General features: G+C 38.9%; 1 protein-coding gene across 1 annotated transcript; it reads right to left on the bottom strand.

Annotated features, from left to right (window-relative positions):
* Positions 1–488: 488 nt before the first annotated feature.
* On the bottom strand, positions 489–18,830 carry LOC129369962 (alpha-2-macroglobulin-like). Its single transcript, XM_055045664.1, has 36 exons — positions 18,721–18,830; positions 18,427–18,607; positions 18,153–18,309; positions 17,962–18,014; positions 16,747–16,767; positions 16,331–16,496; positions 16,154–16,238; positions 15,911–16,055; positions 15,413–15,530; positions 15,217–15,326; positions 12,694–12,861; positions 12,342–12,569; positions 10,934–10,997; positions 10,650–10,795; positions 10,242–10,391; positions 9,957–10,106; positions 9,775–9,856; positions 9,498–9,654; positions 8,371–8,596; positions 7,847–7,973; positions 7,531–7,652; positions 7,111–7,162; positions 6,256–6,339; positions 5,925–6,101; positions 5,668–5,743; positions 5,252–5,408; positions 4,565–4,639; positions 4,123–4,285; positions 3,850–4,037; positions 3,163–3,375; positions 2,818–2,936; positions 1,727–1,817; positions 1,552–1,620; positions 1,361–1,466; positions 1,233–1,271; positions 489–660 (listed from the first exon to the last, which is right to left on the bottom strand). The coding sequence occupies exons 1-36, from the start codon at positions 18,804–18,806 to the stop codon at positions 656–658; spliced, it is 4,356 nt and encodes a 1,451-aa protein (XP_054901639.1). The 5' UTR covers positions 18,807–18,830; the 3' UTR covers positions 489–655.
* Between the last annotated feature and the right edge of the window lie 764 nt (positions 18,831–19,594).

The following is a 19,594-nucleotide window of genomic DNA, read 5'->3' as shown; positions in this document are numbered from 1 at the left end:
TTGTTTACTACTTTGCCAGTTTCAAGTTACTTCAGTTACCACTGAGAGCTTTCAGTTCATTAACAGCGGGTAACAAGTATTCTTGTCGCTTACAAACTATGTTCACAATTTGCCCCCATATTTCCAGTTTTAGTTTGTTATGACTTTTATTATTATTATTATGAATTAAAATAATAATAATAATAATAATAATAATAATAATAATAATAATAATAATAATATTAAATTATTAATAAATATGTAAATTTTAACTGTCCCAGTTTCTTCATTTTATTTTGATAAATTTACTCTTTCTTTATTGTTGATAGTTATTAAATATACAAATGCAAAGATTCAATATTATTGAATCATAATGCACAACCAATTTGCAGCTAAACTAATAAAAGTCTAAAATGTTAGGATAAAAAGGTTGTATTAATAATAATCAATAATACACATGCACAACTTTGGCCCATGAGGTCAAATGGCTTAATCATAGCACTGTGAAACATTTTTAAGGATCAGTTTATTTTATTATATTATCCATTATGGTTTAGTTGCTTATGAACATAAAAACATACACTTGAAATGTAATGTAAACTGTAAAAGACAATTCATGTTAGCTGTGAAAAGAAACTGAAGAAAATTTGGAATCACTGATGGCTCAGGTCAGTCTTCAAGCTGCGGAAGAAAAAGAAAAGAAAAGAAATCACTATTAATAACAAGTGGAGTTCCATAAAATAACCAAGCATGTGTTTAAAAAACAACAACAAAAAAACAGTACTGCAGAGTTTAGTAAAAGCCTAATGCTCCACCGATTAGCTGCTTTTCTACAAAAATGCCATATTGTGTTAGCTGACCTTGAAGGTTTCTAGAGAGAACAAAGCCAAAGAAAAATATAGACAACCTTCAATAAATCAAAGCAATTTCAATTCAGGAATATTATGAAAGATTTTCAATGGTTCTGGCTGAAAGTAGTTTTGAATTCTTGCTGGTTGCATAACAAAACCTGTCACTAATTTATTATTTTCTCTTGTTTTTTAAACCCAAACAAAACAAAACAAAAATAGCAAGTGGAAAGGGTTAACACAGTTCATTTACTTTATTTCATGGTACCCAACACTGGACGCCACAAATAAATGTTTTAGTCTGAGTCTAACCCTGAGACGTTTTGTGCATTTCATAAATGATGAAAGGAAAATATTTGGGCTATTAATATGGTTGATGTTAATTATGTCAGATATTTTTTGTACCTTGATTAGCCACATTGTATTCCCTCTCTGTCCGGTCAGCTAGAAGAGGAAAATAGTGAAAGGAAATGCATTATTTCATTTCTCTAAAAGGTGACTCAAACTGTGTTTTGTTTTGTAAGAGTATTTACTGGGCTGGTAGTAGTCATAGAGGGCGATCACTGCTGGTTTGAGGTTCTGAACAGGAATCCTCTGCAGGAGCTCCAGGCTGTGGTTGATCGGCGTCCCCTTCACAAGCTGACCAGAAGACAAAAACAGAGATTTAACAGAGTGACAAACTCATCTGTGACTATGGTTGTCCTGAGCTGCTGGTTGGTCTCACCCCCTCTAAGTACACCACGACATGGCCGTTCTTGTGTTCAACCCGATCCACCAGCAAAGCTTTTTCAAGCTGTGAGCAGAAGACATTCAGCGGCCTCATTATCTCTGCCACTGTGAGATCGGGTCCAGAGTTCTGCTAACACCTGGGTTCAGGTTGAAGTCGCTGCTTTACTCACGTTCGTCAAAGACTGCGGGTCGGGGATGAATCCTGAGAGCAAGGTGATATCCAGGATCACCATGTTGGTACTCTCCTCTTTCCCAATGTACCTGGAACACAGCAACAGACTGTGGAGTAGTTGAAGTGGAGGAATATAATCTATTTGTTTGCAGGGACTTCATTTTATGCTTAGAGACAAAATGTCGCAAAAAAGTCCAGAAATAACACAAAGCATTTCAGCAAAAGTAAAACGTCATTGGAATAATATTGGTTGAAATAAAATGCCAAACAGAATTGTGTCACTCAGCAGTAAGAAGTCAGATACAAAAACTTCTAACCTCAACTTGCTGTGCGTACAAAGAACATATATTGTGTTTGTAGAAGGCAGGCGAGGCAGCGGACAGCTTGGTGAGAAGTTGACAATAAAATGCAGGTGTAAAAAGTTTGAATACAAGATGATAACAAGAAAGGGATCAGCTCACAGCTCCAAGGGAGGAGCAAGGAGTAAGACTTCCACCATCACCGTTGCGCACGGTGGGGGAAGTATTGTGGTTTGGGGATGTTTTTCTTAAGGTGTGTTACAAATTCACCAGATACAGAAGCAACTAAACAGAGCCATGAACCCTAAAATCTCATTGAGGTAAAAATAAAAAGCTATTTGACAAGCAGAGAGTAGAACTGATCCTCTTGGGTGTTTCACCTTTTCTATTGTATTTACAAATCAATCATGATCAACCAAATTTGGCTTCGACAAAAAACAAAAGTAAAAAAGCAACTCTAATCTCAAAGTAAAAACTAATTTCTACAAAATAATGACTAAGATAAAGATACCAAAGCCAAAAAAAGTGGTTGCAACATTTTGTTATAGTCAAAGTTGCAGACCCAGAATCTTATCTGATGACAAAATAAAAGCTTCATGTTGGTCTCATCAGACCAAATCATTTTCCACCTCTTCGCCATACAGTCACCTTGATGGTTTTGGTAAACTCTAGTCTACCCCTTCAGCACAGTCATGGTGACCCTGTGTCCTCCCTCACTAGTCTCCTCCTTGATGATGGATTTAGTTGAACTCAAGGGGACGTTCGGGTCCTTGGAGATTTTCTGACTTACTGCGAGACGAGCTTCAGGTTGGCTTTGGGTGGTCTGTGAGAGGAGTCGTACTCCAGTAAAACCTCCACGCTCATACTGGTGGCATCAGGAGGAGGAGGGATGTTATAGTGCTGGGAGATCTGAGGAACGCAAGAGAGGAGAGTTTAATAATCCTTTTGAAAGTGAACATTTTACTTTTGGCTAATTTTGCACAGTCAAAAATAAAATCTATGAATTATGCATACTTGTTAATTGTAGTATTTGTTTATATTTAAAAAATAAAAATATACATTTTATATCTATAGTTTTAGATTTATTGAAATGAACAAAAGTCACTTTCCTTCATGATGGGAAGCTGCCACAGACCTGAACTGAGGCGCATCCAGTCCCCTTCACCTCCAGGCTGTACTTTCCTGCCACGCCCTGCAGCGTCTTCTCCTGGTAGAGCAGCTTGTTGTCTGGGGTCACATCAAAGGTCAGCGGACCACTGGGAGACTGAACTGTCACCGTGCTGGAACCTTCAGGACTGAACACCAGACTGGAGTAGAGGGACAGAGCCTGAAGAGCCACCACCGTGTCCTACAACACACAAAATATAAGACAATGACAGAACAAAGTGTTTGCCCAGAACTATATGAGTACTGATGTTGTCAAGTAGCGTTTGTAAGCCTAAAATGCAAACAAGGGCACGCACTGAGTGAACTGAGCGAACGTGTGAAAGATGTAAATACACACAACATATGCTGTTGTTTGTTCTAAAAAATAATATGATCTCATATCACTGCGTGCTCCAATCAAACCTCTGAAAGAGCAAATATGTTGAATCATATTTGCATTTTGCATTTACCTTGTATGAGACAAGCTTTTATCTCGCATGGATATTTCTGGAAGCTATGTTCAGTTGGAATATTGAAAACCAAACAAAAAGTATAATCACACACATTGGCTGCTTTTTCTTTCCCCAGTCAGATTAAAAATCTCATTGTCTTTTGAACATGTTATCCTTTGGATATGAGGTCAGACAAGTTTGTCATATGAACATAAAACCAGTACCTGAGTGGAGGAGAATCCTCCGTAATAGTTCTGCTGAGTCGTCAACCACCGAACGATCCCTGAGGCGTAACCCAGGTCTTCAGCAGCGGGGGAAGCAGAGAGTTTGGCCAGCAGCACATAGGAGCTGATCTCCACAGACAGAGAGGCTGATGTTTCTCCTGCTGTCTGAGACCAGTGGATGGAGCCGCCTAAAACCAACCATCCAGAAACAACATGACTCAAGACTGATCTAATCTGATCTGGTCAGCCGTTTCCAGCAAAACCTCGACTCACCGTCTTTGATGGCCACTGAGTCGAGGTGCTGCAGGAGGTGAGCTCTGGCCTCCATGTCTCCAGCCAGAGTGAAGACGTACGCCAGCAGAGCTGTAGTGTAGATGTTGCTGAAATCATTGATGGACTCTTTGAGGCACAACAGGCTCCGTCCCACCACAGGATCCTTTGACAAAACAAAATACAACAGTGTTGATAATTTCAAGTCTACTGTACATTGAATTTGATTGAATTTCACAGTTTTAACCCTCATTCTCAAATGTCTCTCACGTTGGACATACAATGCATAATGAACCAATCAGCAAACAAAGAGGAGTCTCCTTATAGTTAAATAGCTAAATCTCAATTATAACAAATGTTTACTAAATGACAGGCCAGGATTCAATATCCATAATATGACAAGATGTCAGGTAAAAAATGTGAAGAATTGTTCAGGTTTACTCACATCTGAGGATATTTTCATCTCCAAAAATGCAGCGGTGATATAAGCGCTTAGGGTAACTTCATCAGACACTCCACCCTGTGGAGACGAAACATCATTGAGATTTGGTTACGGGAGGCTACTCACAGATAGGCCAAGTGGTATGTTTATTACAGATCCTTTGCATGCTTAGCCAACATCTCACATAAAAAATACATTTTGGTTTCAGGAAAAGCAGTTGCAACAATCCTGGAAAGATGTCATTACATGCAAAAGGAATGAAGCAGTTTTCAAAATTTATCCAAACATCAGAGACATTTTGTGCTGTATCTCTGCTGTAAGCCACAATTTGTGAGTGGTCACATATTCACAGTATATTGTGTATATTGTGTAGCCTTATTTCCTAGAATCTAGATAGTTACATTTGAAATATTGAAGTTGCTGTAAATTCTATAATAATTTAATTTCTAGAGGACTTAACGTAAAACGCTCAGTTGTTATTCCTGCTTTTCTCAATTGAAAGTATTTATATCACATTTTGGGTTATTGTTAAAACCTCTGTTTCTGTTCTTGTCCCACATGAAATGGGCCAAGAAAACAAAACAAAGCATTTCCAATTTACACGAGAGCTGATACCGTCTTCCACTGTATCTCTGTGGGAAGCGTCTGCAGCCAGATGATCTTTGACCTTTCAGGGAGATACCTTCATACCTTCATTCTGTTGTTGAAGAGCCTTCCTGACTGCTGAAAGCAGCCACTGACATTTTGTTTTAGTTCCAGCCAAACCTTTGATTCTTCAAGTTTTTCTGGGTCGATGTAGACGTAAGATTTAGCTTTGGAGAAAGATCTCAGAACAAAAGCTGTCAGCCTGAGAAAAAAGACAAAGAAGTGTCGAATTTAATGAGTAAAACTGATGCAGTCATTAGAAAAAATGCTATACAGGAAACAGTTCCTTTTATGTGTGTGTGAAAATGTAAGGAAACAGATATCAAGACCAAAAGCCAGCAATGAAAATGTTTACGTTTATTTTTGATCAAAATTCCTCATTTCTCAACCCAGTTCTGTGTAAATGTCACGATTTGATCAGAGTAACAGAGCGTGGTCAGACTGGTCAGTGATGGTCTCACCAGGTGTTTCCTGGTCCGATTCCAAATGTGCTGTATGCACCGGCCGCGTCTTTGTAGTTCAGCTGTCTCTGGTAGCCTGCAGATCAAAACAAACAAGTTTACACAAGGTGTGAAAGTTGACCTCTAGAATTCACTAAGAAACGATTTATGCGTCTGCATATCTGTAGAGAAAACAAAGATACTGATACACACCGAAGCATATTCTGTCTGCAGTGTTTGGGTTCTTGAGTTGTATCATACAGCTGAATGAGACTTACCGCTGCTTAAGAAGTTGGACGCCTTTTCTTTAATGGCTGGGGTCAGCTGATTGGATTTTTCTAGATATTCAAGGATGTAGATGTTGGGAGCCAGTAGTGCCATGTTCTGCTCCCCACATCCGTACGGCATCTGCAGCAGACCGTCCAGGTTCTGCAGGGCGCGGCCAAGAATGTCACCTGTGATAAGAACGTGGAAACAAATTTCACTGCATGTGACGGAGATTTCTGTATTTGAAATATTCAGCAGGTTTAAAAACATGTAAAGAAGCCCATGGCAGTACAACAATATGACTGGAGGATCAGCTGTGTTTGGTTGACTGAAGCAGTTTACCCAGGACTGATACCGCAGTACGGCCTGATCCATCAATCACATTTTGAGGCAGCTGCATCTCTGTTTCCTCAGTCAGAACTTCTCCTGCGTTTACACAAAAACACTCATCAGCCAGGAGAGACAAACCTCAACAGAAGGCCAGTTTTAAAACAAAGAAACCATGCACATAGTCAGAGAATCATGAATCATGAGAGAATCAGGACAGAATCACTGAAACACTCTAATCATGTAACATCTATAAATCTGGTACCCCACTGTTTCCCTTCTGCTCATAAATAAACAACTAAAACTAGAATATTGAAAGGTCTATGTTAGGCAGATCTGGAGGTGAAGAAATGAAAGGGGTTTAGTGACAAAGTGCTGTCATGTCTTTAAAGAATGTGGTTCAGTTCTGAAGGGTTTCTGCATCATGCGCTTTTGGATCAAGAGTGTTGAATTGTTCTGCTGTCTCAGGGTGGAGAACTTTACTATTGATGAAACGTCACTGTCTCCTTTTATGTTGGCTACCATATTTATAGATCCACATACTATCTTAGTGTGAAAATGTCAATCCTGTGAGAGGTCAACAGGTCAGCTGTGAAACTAGGTCATGCTGCCTGTTTTACTCTTAGTTTTGAGCATCCAGGGAGCCCAGATGAGGGAATCTTTATCAGTCTGAGCCTCAGAGCTGTGGAGCTTATGGCAACGTTTTTTTAAAAAAAGAAAAGAGAATAGTTCAAACAAATCAAGGTAATAATAGTTTTGGATTTTGGGGGTTTTCATTTCCGCTATTAAAACAAACAGCAGATATACAGCAATGTGATGTGAATACACACATATTTGTGACAATCTGTGCTTGGTGAACATCACACTGACCTTTGGGGCAGAGCAGCCAGTTGTGTGTCTTTACTACTTCAACACCTTCAGCCTGACAGAGAAGAGAAATTATTTTTGTAATCATGCAATAATCATTGCATAATTAATTATGCAATAATCTGTTTTCAGCCATTTTATTGTGTATGAAGTGTGAGTGTAAACATCCAGCAGCTTATTTACATAAAAACGACAAACCCTTTTCTGCAAATAAGGTAACCATTTCAAGGTTTATTTTTTTTATGTAAATAAATCTTAAAATAGCTAACAAGCAGAACTCTTTATCTCAAAATGATTTTGTGCAAAAGAATCAATGGACATGTTTCATATTGCCCATTCATTTATCCTAACCTAACTTGTTTAAAAGGAAGCGTAACAGGTACCCTTTAACATTTTTAAAAGACATTCATTGATCAGACCAACCTTTACAATCAGAGGACGGGTCACTGTGTCGATGCGGCCTCTGTCTGGAACGCTCACGATCTCGTTGTCGCAGGAAGCGTGAGACGGAATGGCCTCAGCAGTTACAGTCACATTGACAACCCCTAAAAAACATCAACCACGACCATCTGTTTTCATTTTGTTTACAGACTGAGGATTTGATTCCTGTCTGCAGAACTATTTATTCTTACTGCAAAGAATAAATAGTTCTGAAGGGGAAAGTAGATCCAAGTCTATTGACCTTATGTAAGACCTAATATTTAAAGTTTGAATAATAGAATAAAAGTCTCATTCTAACCTAATACTGTGGGATTCATGGTCCAGCTCAGGGTCTTCCGCTCATTGGCACACAGACAGGAAGTGTACTGATCCCCAGAGAGGGGGGTGAGGGTGTAATCTGAGGAGGGGGCTGCAGTCACTTGAACCTGTTGAAGAAAAAGAGTTTAACACTCTGGACTCTGTGTGGATTCATCTATCAAGTTCTGCGTGTGCTCCAAACATATGCAACACGTCTTGGTCATGTTGAACAATCCAATAGCATTTTAGAACTGTCGAACATATTTCACCTTACAAACGCTTATCAGCTACATTGCAGCTGCAGAAGTAACTACATTTTGTTTTTGCAGTGAATAATGCCATTTTAAAATACTTTTGCAAAGGGTAACATTTCTTTTGGCACTGCAAAAAATCTGACATCTTCTGATACAGTGCGAGATAAAAACAAAGTCAGACCAAAGACAGGCATGTTGCTTGTTTTCACTGCCATTGAAAATGTCAAATACTGCTAAACATTGCAGTGTCAGCAGGTAAATCAACCCTTACCATGATGCATTTGGTCAGGTAGTTGAAGACGGTCGCCTTCAGCTCAAAGTTCTCCCCCCGGATGATGGAGTAAGGCAGGGTGAGCTCCAGGAAGAAAGGCTGGAAGACAGTGAGCTTCTGACGAGGAGCCAAACCAAAACCCTGAGGGGACAAACAGAAAGTCTCCGTCTCCCAGGTGGTGATGGTGTCTGGGACAGACAGGGACATCTCCTTGGTTCCAGTAGGCCTTGATCAACACATACACAAACAAACTGTGTTAAACTGTGGATCACACTTCATCAGGAGGAGGGATAACATACAATACACATATTTCTTGCAGTAGCTTCTACCATATATTTTAACCATATATTACGTTAATTTATTTTGGACATTTAAAATGTCTTCAAGCTCCAGTGGTAAGTGTTTATTAGAATTTAAAGTTTAGTGATCTTTAAGAATGTGTTCTTGCATTATTATGCCATTATCATTACTTTATCTGAAAATGTTCTCAAAACAACAATATCATCGTTTATCGCGATAAATCTGGGACAAGTTAGTTGTCCTGACTGGCCAGCCTACATTGCTGCTCACCTAGAGGTCAATAGTCTTGACCTACAAATTTTAAGAGCTAACCTAAAGGTGGCGCTGTGTTAAAAAAATGATCTTTAACTCAATAAAAGCCAATAGTAGGCCTCCACAACACAAGGAATGGGCATAGACAAGGATTATGACAATTACATATTGAAAAAATTATTTTTTCAGTTCTCACATTCATTTATCAGTTTAAAAGCTCCTTTTTCATGTTCCTCACTTGTTTTAAGTATCTGTGTCATCATTTAATGGTTAAATTTCAGATACAAACTGTATTTGTAGAGCTGTTTTGGTAAAATAACACAAATCACTGATAAATCTGACATTTCAGTATGCACTTTACAGACAAAGTTATACAGACATTGATGAAAGCATGCATGTTTTCAACATGACTGCCAGGAACACTGGAAATGTTCACAAAGTGATGGCAGGTTAGGGCGGCTGCCTTCACTGCCATGTTCCTTAACATGTTGACAGTGTTAGAAATTTTCAGAACAGTGCTAACTCTTTAAAGTTGAATGTATTTACCCTGTGGTTGCTGAACAAGCAAGTCTTACCCAGTTTCCACAAGATCCCATATCCAGGTCTCAGGGAAGAAGGTACGAACGGTTTTTATTGGTTCAGGAGGCAAATCCGGGGCCGCTGCATACCCCATACCCAATGAACCAGCGATATTCATTCTGCTTAACTGAATACCATACCCTCCAGATAATCCTTCAAAAAAAGCAGAAAAAAGTAAAACAGATATGAATGCAAATTGGCACACTTTCTGTTTCGAAGGTTATTTCTTCTGTTGTACCACTTGACAAGCCAATAGTTACCACGACGACACACCTTGATGATATTCTCTTCCTTTGAATTTGAGACACGTTGGTATTCTCATTACCAAATTGGTTGCTGTTTTCAACCCTACTTTCTGTACAGTTTTAGACAAACAGTAAAAAGTACTTAAAACGTCATTTTAAAAGAAGGTTGCATGTTTATATTTAATAGTTTGTTTTGCTGTCAGTTGGTACCTTGAAAACTGAAAAGGCGTCATCTTCTTCACGTGGATAAGGTGGATAAGGTAGAACATATCTCCTCGGCCTCACATGCAAACATCCGACAGGATCTTCAGTCTGGTATGGTACATATGATATTTTCCTGACAGGCAGCAAGGAAAATATCTGAAAAGAAAAAAAAAAGTTTAGAGACAAATTTTTTTTTCTCCCCCTTTTGTTTTTCTTTTTCCAATACTGTTTGTGTATTTCAAAACATTGAAGATATGCCTGTGAAGAATGCTAAATGTGGTTAGCTCTAACCTTGTCTTCATTCAGCGTCTGTTCAGGCTCCTTGATGAGAACGCTCTGGTCAACGGCGCTGATCCCACACAGGGAGTTGGGTTGAGACGTCAGCTGCAGCTTGGTCACCTCTCCTGGAACAGCTGGAGACGGAGATAAATCCACGGAGACCTGACAAGCACACATGACGTACAAATAACATTATGCACCCAATAATCTATTTTTATAGAGCAACCTTTGAGGTGTTATATAAATGTAACTTTCGCTTTGCAGTGTTTAAACTAAAACTATTGATGCAACATGCCTAACATAAAAAATGCTGCTTTTTTTTGAAGCACCATACTTCTAATAAATATGCTGCTTTAATATGCTATAAATCAATATCAAAGTGATTTATATTTGGTGCAACGTGTTCTCGTTTCCACTGACCTTAGTACTGAAGCAGTTTTCTGTAGAGAACTCGTTGCTGTGAGCGATCACGATCTTGCTGGAGAGGACAGCGTAGGCCACAATCTGGATCAACGGTGCCATGTCAGGAGACACGGTCAGCTTCAAGGACGCTTCACCCTCAGTCACTGGAAAAGAAAACAGTTTTCTACACGTAGTTACCTTAAAAATAACAATCCAGCCATTCTTCTACAGATCCGTTAAGTTCACTGACATATGAATTCAAATCTGACAGGAAATGATTTGATTTGTCAGTCTTCACACACCTGGTTTATTTTCCACTTGAACTTGTATTTGTCCTCCATCGGCGATAGCTCCTCTAGATACGACCTGAGGAGTTTTAGAGAAATTAATTAACTGCCGACAAAGAAATGACGAGCCAAACCTGTCTCAGTGTTGCCCTCCAGTAGTCATATCCAGGTTGGTCCAGGGTAGCATTGATGTTGGCAATCTACTAGTCACAGCTGTGCTGAGGCACATTGAAAGTTGAATGAAAACAAAACAGAAATGACTGTTTTTGACCCAAAGGGATAGCACAGCTTTAGCTTTTTACAGCTAGAAACTTTAGATAGCATAAGTTCAGGAGTTCAGTTTTCTGTACTCTCCATACATCTGCACTAAGCAGTAGGTTTACAAGACATAGGCCATTTTCTCCAAAGAAAAGGTCCAGAACTGACTAACATCTTACAGACCTTAAGGGGAAATGTTTGTGGTTGATCATCTGGTTCAAACCATAACCCAAAACACACCATGCACTCAATAAAACATGGTGGTGGCAGCATCATGCCCTGAGCATACTTTTCTTCAGATGTAGCTAGAGTTTACCCAGAACTACATCTGCGGGTTGAACTGAAAGGGGCTCAAGACCCGAGATCGCCTCACAATTTTAAAAACTTTTGCAAGGAATACAAGGTCAAGTTGTGAGACATTGACTCTTACTAAAGACTGAATGCTTACACTGACTCAGAAAGTCTTTAGTTTAGGTGTGAGCTATCCACCCATCTACTGTTTTCCACTTTCATAAGATTGCAGGGGTCCAGTAAGGAAACCCAAACATCTCACTCTTGGTTCAGGAAATGGGATTTTACCATGCTATTGAATCACATACATTGTATTGCTCCATAGCAACACGGGCAACACAAAATATGACACTTGCTCAAAACTGTGGAGATGACAGTGGACCTCCAGAGAACATCTACCATACTCTCTTCCTTCACCATCCTGAGCAACACTGTTTCTACTGTGGATCACATCTGGCTCCTAGGAACCACCCTGAGAGGGTTCCTACAAAAAGACACGGTTCAGAAGAAGGCTCAACAGAGTCTTCTTTCTGCAGCAGCTCAAGAGGTATAACCCTGCACAGGAGCTGCTGGTCATCTTCTACACAGTCATTATTGAGCCTGTCCACATCCATCATCATCGTTTGACTCATTTGCAAAGCATTAGAAAACCAAACTAACAATGAGCAATTGGGTCTGTGGAGAGGATCATCAGGGTTTGTGGTTCTTAGGACCACAAACATCCTGGTCACAAACTGTTTAAAATCCTGTCTTCAGGTTGGTTTCTGCACTACTCAACCTCCACAAAGACAGCATAGTCACGAAACTGTCAGTGGAGTCCAATTCAATACTCATGAGATAATCAATAATAGTGTTGACCAGAGAAATTACTCACCAGATACATAATATCCACAGATCCCTGTAGTTCATGCACAAAAGTGTAATCAATGGAGAAGTCCACCTCTCTGTCACATGGAAGTGGTGTGTCTTTGTTTTTGATCTTCAAGGAGCTGGCGCTTTTGGCTTCATCAGAAGGAGGCTGAGACTCCTGAAATCTGTGAACTGCTGTCTGAATGTGAGTCGATCTATAAACAGGGTACCTCAATGTTGGCGAGGAACTTATCTGTTTGTACAGAAAGCAAGATTTAGGAAGCGCTGACGGTGGTTGTAAGAGGTCGCTAAAGGTTTTGTTTTTTTAGGGGGACTTGTGTTCCAAAACCACTGCATTACAGCCTTCATTTACTCACAGTGAGGGAGACATCTCCACTAAACGTGTCTGTGCCGATAGAGAATGTAGCAAAGCCATCGCTGTCAGTTGTGAGGTTCTGTAGTAAGTTTTGAGACCAAACATTTCCCTCAATCAAGTACACCGGCATGTCAGCAATGGGTGTGTCATTGTAGTGAACAGCCTTAATCTATAGAAAATACAATTTTGTGTTAAAAATTGACCAACATGATTTAAAAAAAAAAAGAAACATTGTACAGAAACATAGTGTTGTGTAAAAACTATTTGCCCCCTTTTAAAAGCTTCTTTTGGTTTTGCGTTTTTGTCACATTTAAATTTGATCATCCAATAAATTTTAATATAAAAGACTATCACTAGACATAGTATGGTTGGACATCAATGGAATTCTTGTTAGCGACAGCTTTGTACTTGATTTGTGTTGCACTGACTTCAGACACGTTCCACTGCTACGATCCACGTTTTACTTCCTGAAACAAGGAGCACGCTTGCTACATGGGATGTTTTCAAGTTTTTTGCAGTTCACATTAGGATTTCACATACAAGTTTTAGATATTTGGAAAATCCATATCCATTTTCTGTTCACCCTTGTCCCTAGTGGGGTTGGGAGGTGCTGGTCCAGCTACGTTTCGGCCGAGATGTGGGGTCACACTGGCCAGGTCGCCAGTCTGTTGCAGGAAAAGTGAATAATACGCAAATATTTTTATTTCACATCGGAAGCTTTAAGCGCACTTTTTTCTGTAGGTCAGGAAGGGTCGGGTTATATGTGCCTCCAAAATTTTCTGAGGCAGAATTTATGGATCAATTAATTATGGTATGTCAATAAAGTGCTGAAAAAGCAAAGCAGGCCCAGACCATAACGTTTCACTGTTGGTGTTCATTTACTGAAAAGCAATTTGACAAATGTGAGATTGTCTCTGTGCTTTTCTTTGGTCAGCAGTGTTTTTTTCACTAGGAATTCTCTTGTGGGTCTTATTTCTTCCAAGTTTGTCATAGTGTTGAATCATGAAATATGACTCTAGCTCAAGCAATAAGGTCTGAAGTGCATTAGATATTATTAAAGTTCTTTTGTGACCTCCTGAACGAGTTCTTGATGCACATTTGTAGTGGTTTTGGTTTACCAGCCATTCCTAGGAAGGTTCAGCACTGTTCCCTGTTTCCTCCAATGATTTTAGCTGTGGTTTATGTGAGTTCCACAGCTTTACAGGGGCTGTATTATGAGTTTTCCAAGCACGTAGAGCCACTTCATAGCATAGAAAAATGACTGTTACAGTCAGTTGTCATAAAAATTATGTATATCAAATACCACAAATTTCACATCTTGATTAGATGCCTTGAAATCTCTTTCAAGATGCCTCTAGAAAGAGATTAGATCCTCTTTCTAGAGGTCTAGAAAGAGAACTCTTTCTAGGGAGCTCTCTTTGAAATATCTGCTCTTTTTGAAACTCTATCTTTTGGAAGTCATCACAACATGGTTCCGCTAGTGAACTTTTAACAAGCATCTTGTATAATGAGCTCAGCAGACGTGCAGTTCCACCAAACCTTTGCTAATTGCTGATACAGTTCAAGTAAAAAATAAAAACCTCAATTTTACTCTGTTCTTTTAAAAGTTGCTGTGAAGCTTTTTCAAAAGTGAAACGTGTCATTGATTTGTTTCGTCTGCTCTTGAACTACGTTAAACCCAGACGTGATTGGTTGCTTTTTAACTTATTTTAGTCCACTTTATCTTGTCAGACAATGTGTTTTAAAATTATTTTCAAGTTTTACAAGAGTAGCGGTAATTATTCCTTTGTGGGGCTGGGAAAATGTAACAGATAATTGTTTACAGATAATCAATGATTTAAGAAGTGGGGTGATCTTTTTTGTTTGTTTGTTTGTTTGTTTGTTTTTACACAGAACCAGGTTGTTAGAGATTTTTTGATATTATCATTTTGTTAAAGTGTCCTCTTCCTTATGTGTGTATGGGCTGACCTGGAGGTTACGACTGTCTTCATGCGAGATAGTAAAACTTTATGGTTCTCAGACCCTAAAGTTTTCTCTGGTGTTTATCTACCCAGTCTTAGGTGACAGTTTGACCCAGAGCTGAACTGGGCTCAGATTGTAAATTAGATATCACACCTGGAACTGAGTTGTTGGTCTGTTTGTGTTAAATGTTTTATGACCTCTGTTGTTTGATGCTTTGACAATAAAGAGGGAGCTCACGTGAAAGCAGATCAGAACTCTCTTTTGACCAGCCCGGAGGAGCTGTTGATCGGGATTTCTCCTTCTGCAGAAGCCTGACCATATTTAATTCATATACGTTGTCTGTGGTTATTTTATTGTAGGTTCGAGGAAAATACCTAACACAGGTTATTTTTCCCATAACACAAATTAAACTATAATTTTAAAACTATATTGTCTTTTTTCAGATTATCCTAGTCTGATATTAACATTTGTTTGATGATCTAAAGCAAAGATTAAGTGTAACAAAAAAGCCAAAAATGTGTAAGGGGACAAATACTTTTTGATAACTCTTTATCGTTCTTACTTTTCCTTCCAAATTTGAGCCTCGGTCATAAATCTTGGGAGGATCAACAAAAGCCAGCTTTCCAATTACATATGAAATCGCTATTCTCTTCATTTGCGAGTGAGAAATACCTGAATGTAAAAAAGATGTTCCATGTCATGACAGCCATCTCATCATTACGGTCATTGTGAAAACATATGCTTTAAACAAGACGTACCTGTTCCCTCCTCTTCCAAAGTGGCACTTACACCAAGTCTGTCATATGCTATCTTTTCGTCAACTTTGGTGAATCTTGACATTTTAAATTCAAAGGTAGCGCAGCCTGTTTTGTCCATCTGAAAAGTCCAATGACAAAAAATAATGGTGACCGATCAAACAGATAAAAAGTTGAAACCATCCATCGTTTTAGACTTTCAGATTTCTTTCCAGGGAGCTCCTTAAAATTACACACTGAATTGCACATCCCGTTCCACTCCATCAGTTCCAAGTTAGACTGCTCAAACTTGGAATTCAATTCTGGCCGGGTTGACAGGAGAAAAATATGCCAATCTATATTTTAAAAGCTGATCAAGTTTGACATTTAACCCAGTAAAAGATATACACGGGCTCAAAATCAATAATAGAAAAAGACTGACTCCTGTTAATGCTGATTGATTGAATGAGTCAAACAAAGTGTTAATTGATTCCAGCATACATTCAGGATGTGTAACTCTACCTCTTTTGTCATCTTTTTACAGGGATACATTGACGGAAAGTCTTCTAAAGTTCCGGGCGGCCCTAAATAACTTATAGAATAAGCCTGAAGATCTCGGCAGACATTCACTGTAACACTTCCTGGCACAGGCTGTCCGTATGTATACCTGGGTAAATCACAACAGATCAGAGTCACCTACTGTGAGGAACCACCTGAGACTGATTTATTCTGATATTTATTTGCTGGAAAATAAATTGCACTTACTTTGAACAGACTTTAGTTTCAAATCCTTCCTGCCCAACACTCACTTCGTCTCTTGCATCAATGGTTACCGAAAATTTAGGCAAAACTAAACACCAAGATGGAATGTGTTAACAAGAAGGTTGAAAGAAAAAAGACCCTGTTTAAAACAATCAAGAAAACTAAATATTCCTCACATACCGTACTTTTCCACTCTGAAGTAGTGATTGATCTTATTTTCTTCAACTCTCACAGAGACTCTGTACATTCCTTGACGGGCTTCAGAGTGTAAATTGTAGGAGAGCTGCAGTATTTTGCTGCTGGATGTTTCATTGAGCCACTGTCCAATCCTGTTGCCGAGTGGATCCTGTTTAGTCAAATTCATCACAATCAGAGATTTGTACCACATGTCGTTTGCACATCTCAACAGTAAAAACATCAAATTGGACTCATGTTGACTCGAGCTTCTCTGCACTGAGATGAACTTAACAAGGTTTAAAGAGAAGGTGAAAAGTTGTTTCCTGTTAAGTGTGCCCATGGTTGCCACAAATGGAAAAAAAAACTTACAGGTTGAACTGTTTATGTGCTTAAAACAATTAAATATAGTGTCTTCTTACCTCAAGTTCAATGATGTTGTACTGTTGGACAAAGGGAAGAAGGAGACTGAGTTAAACAAAAACCTGATCAACGTGACAAATTTCATCTTCATCCCATAGTGCCATGGTTATTTTATCGTTTAGAGTAATAACCTCAAAAGATTAATAGTTTTATTATTGCATGACGCTCCAAAGAAGATCCTTCTAGGAGCAAAACAGTGAATAGAAGACAAATGAACAATTCAAGACTGAACACAATAGTTCCCAGTTGAAAACGGTTGTGTCAGCATCATGCAGTGTGGGTGTGTCTGTGCATCAGGGCCAGTAAAGCTGTTCACAGCTGAAGGAGATAAATATGAAGGAATCCTAGAAGAAAACCTGTTGGACTGCAGAATATCGGGGCAGTAGTTCATCTACAGTGTTGAACCTACTAAATGGAACAGCTTAAAACCCATTCATGACCAACAGAGGCTCAAAGTACCAAATCCAATTGGATAACTGTGATAAACTATCAAATGATATTTTTTTACATCTCACTGAGTTTTATATGCTGTAAATACCCCACAAACATCAGAGGAGTTGAAAACTGTAATACAAAATTTCGTTTTTAGCCTCATTTCATCTTTGATGGAACTGATGATATTTTTTTTTTTTTTTACCATTTATTCACTGATTATATCTGTTGTGCATTTGTATTTCTGCGAGATGTGTTTTTCCAGATAACGTTTAGATGTTTTCGCAGCCGTGATAGCATAAGAGACCTGAAGACATCTCGGGTAAAATGCTTATCCTGGCAATTGTCTTAAAGGTCTGACATGTGGAATGCAGTTTGCATCCTTGTTTGACCCTGAACCCAGGAGTAACTGACAAAGAAGATTTAGAAGTTCCTCCTGAAATCCTTATCACACTTATCACAAAGTGTGTGAAATGAGCATAAGAAAATGTGGAAAAGGTTACAAGTCCATTTTCTAAGCTCTCTGTTTCCAGTGTTAGCTAACAGAACACAGTGCTAATATCTTCCAGAACCAGAACTCACTGCCACATGTTTCAGATAAATGACTATTAGTTTACATTCAACCGTTTAGTTTTAAATGTTTCCTCTGAACTCTTCATCCTACATTTTTGAAGGTCAAAGTTTTTCACTTCACAGAGGCAGTAAAGGAATAATCAAATTAACCTTTTGATTTGTTTGGACCCTAATTTTATTTTTCTAAAGAACTAAATTTATCCACTTACCCTCTGATTGGCGAGTCTGAACTTTGTATCCATTGAAACCACTCTGAAATGAACTTGGAGAAGTTTTGAGAAATTATGGGAGTTTATTTGATTAAGCATTTCCACTGAACTGCATTGTCTGCAAACATCAGTGGGTTTTCAAAGAGAACATTGATTGAAACAGTTTTCTATTAACCAGATGTTCCAGTTACCTGTTTGTCCAGGCAGGTAGATGGGTTTGTCTGTTTGGATGAAGGTCAGTGGTTGGTAGGCTTTGATCAGGACCTTCCTCTCTTCTTTTGAGTTAAACATGTTTCCTCGTACCTCAACCACAAATTTTTCCACCTGTTCGTTTTCCACTGAAGGGACCTGTAACACCAAGATTGTTTTTCATCCTTCCTTTTTAAAAACCTCTATTCACAATAATCAGTGGCTTGTTTTTATGTGTGTACATAGACAGAAAAAAGGTATTTCTTGAAAGTTGACCTGGAACTGGATGCATTCGAGAAACTCCTCCCTGGAAGTCTTCTCATGAAGGACTAGATTCTGTCCCAGTGATGTCAGAGTGACAGTCATGGTCAGAGTCTCATTGGGCTCCATGAGACTCGCACACAATTTGGTTTCAGCTCCAGCTTCCAGAATGACAGGCATGGTCACCATGTAGTGTCTGCAGACAGACCCACACCGGCAGCTGTGATCTCACTGCTCTGAATATCTGCAATTTACATCCAAACCCAGTCAATTATGAGCACTTGGCCAAAAACGTTCATATAAACTTACGGCTCGGCTGATATTGAAACGACCCATGTCCCGCAGAAGAAGACCCACAGCGTCCATGTCCACATCTGGCCCCCAGAAAGACCCATGGCTGACTGTGACGATTCTCTCAATCACTACCTATTAAGTAGCTGCAGATAACAGAGACTCCACCCAGCTTCACCCTCACAGCACAGAACTCCTACACAACAAACACGCCGACTTTGATCAGCTTTAACACTGAATAAATGCCTTGAGAAGAAGCTCCCTGACTTCTTATTGTAACTTTATTGTCTGTAGACTTTGTTGTTCTCTAATCCTGTTTCACTAAAATGTAAGTTTTTCATGTATTTTTATTGTCTTTGAATGGCATGCCTCTTCTTAGGTTTATTGATCGAAGCTGACCTTGAGTGCCAAGAAAGGAGCCTGAAAATTTAAATGTATTATTATTAAGATTATAACAGTTTGATGTAATTTATTCACAAAATTACTCCACACAACTTTGATTTTCTTGTTCACAAGTCAAGTTCAACGATTGAGTTCTGAACGCTGCAGTTATAACTTTAGCCTTTCCAAATGTAAAATCAGAGAGTTGAGCTCAGAGTAAAGGCAGAACCAGCCATCTGCTCGTCTCTGTTTGCCGTGTTCAGGTTACAAAGGTCACTGCAGCTCAGACTTTGTCTGCAGAACAGTCATGAGATAAAAAACAAGCTGTTGGCTGTTTATCAAACCTTTTTGAGATGTTCGGAGTAAATATGACATGATGCATGGTCAAAAATAAATTCACTGATCTTTTCAACCTCAGTGTATAAAGTCTATTACAAAAATGTTTTATTAATCCTCCATGATTGCTTGTTTAATTTTGTTCAAAGACATTTTGTAGATGCTTGTGACTGTG

The sequence above is a fragment of the Poeciliopsis prolifica genome, unplaced genomic scaffold (assembly GCF_027474105.1).
Source record: "Poeciliopsis prolifica strain line A6 unplaced genomic scaffold, Auburn_PproV2 SCAFFOLD022, whole genome shotgun sequence".
Lineage (NCBI taxonomy): Eukaryota > Metazoa > Chordata > Actinopteri > Cyprinodontiformes > Poeciliidae > Poeciliopsis > Poeciliopsis prolifica.
Note: the sequence above shows the minus strand (reverse complement) of the source record. Positions and strands in the feature narration are given on the sequence as shown.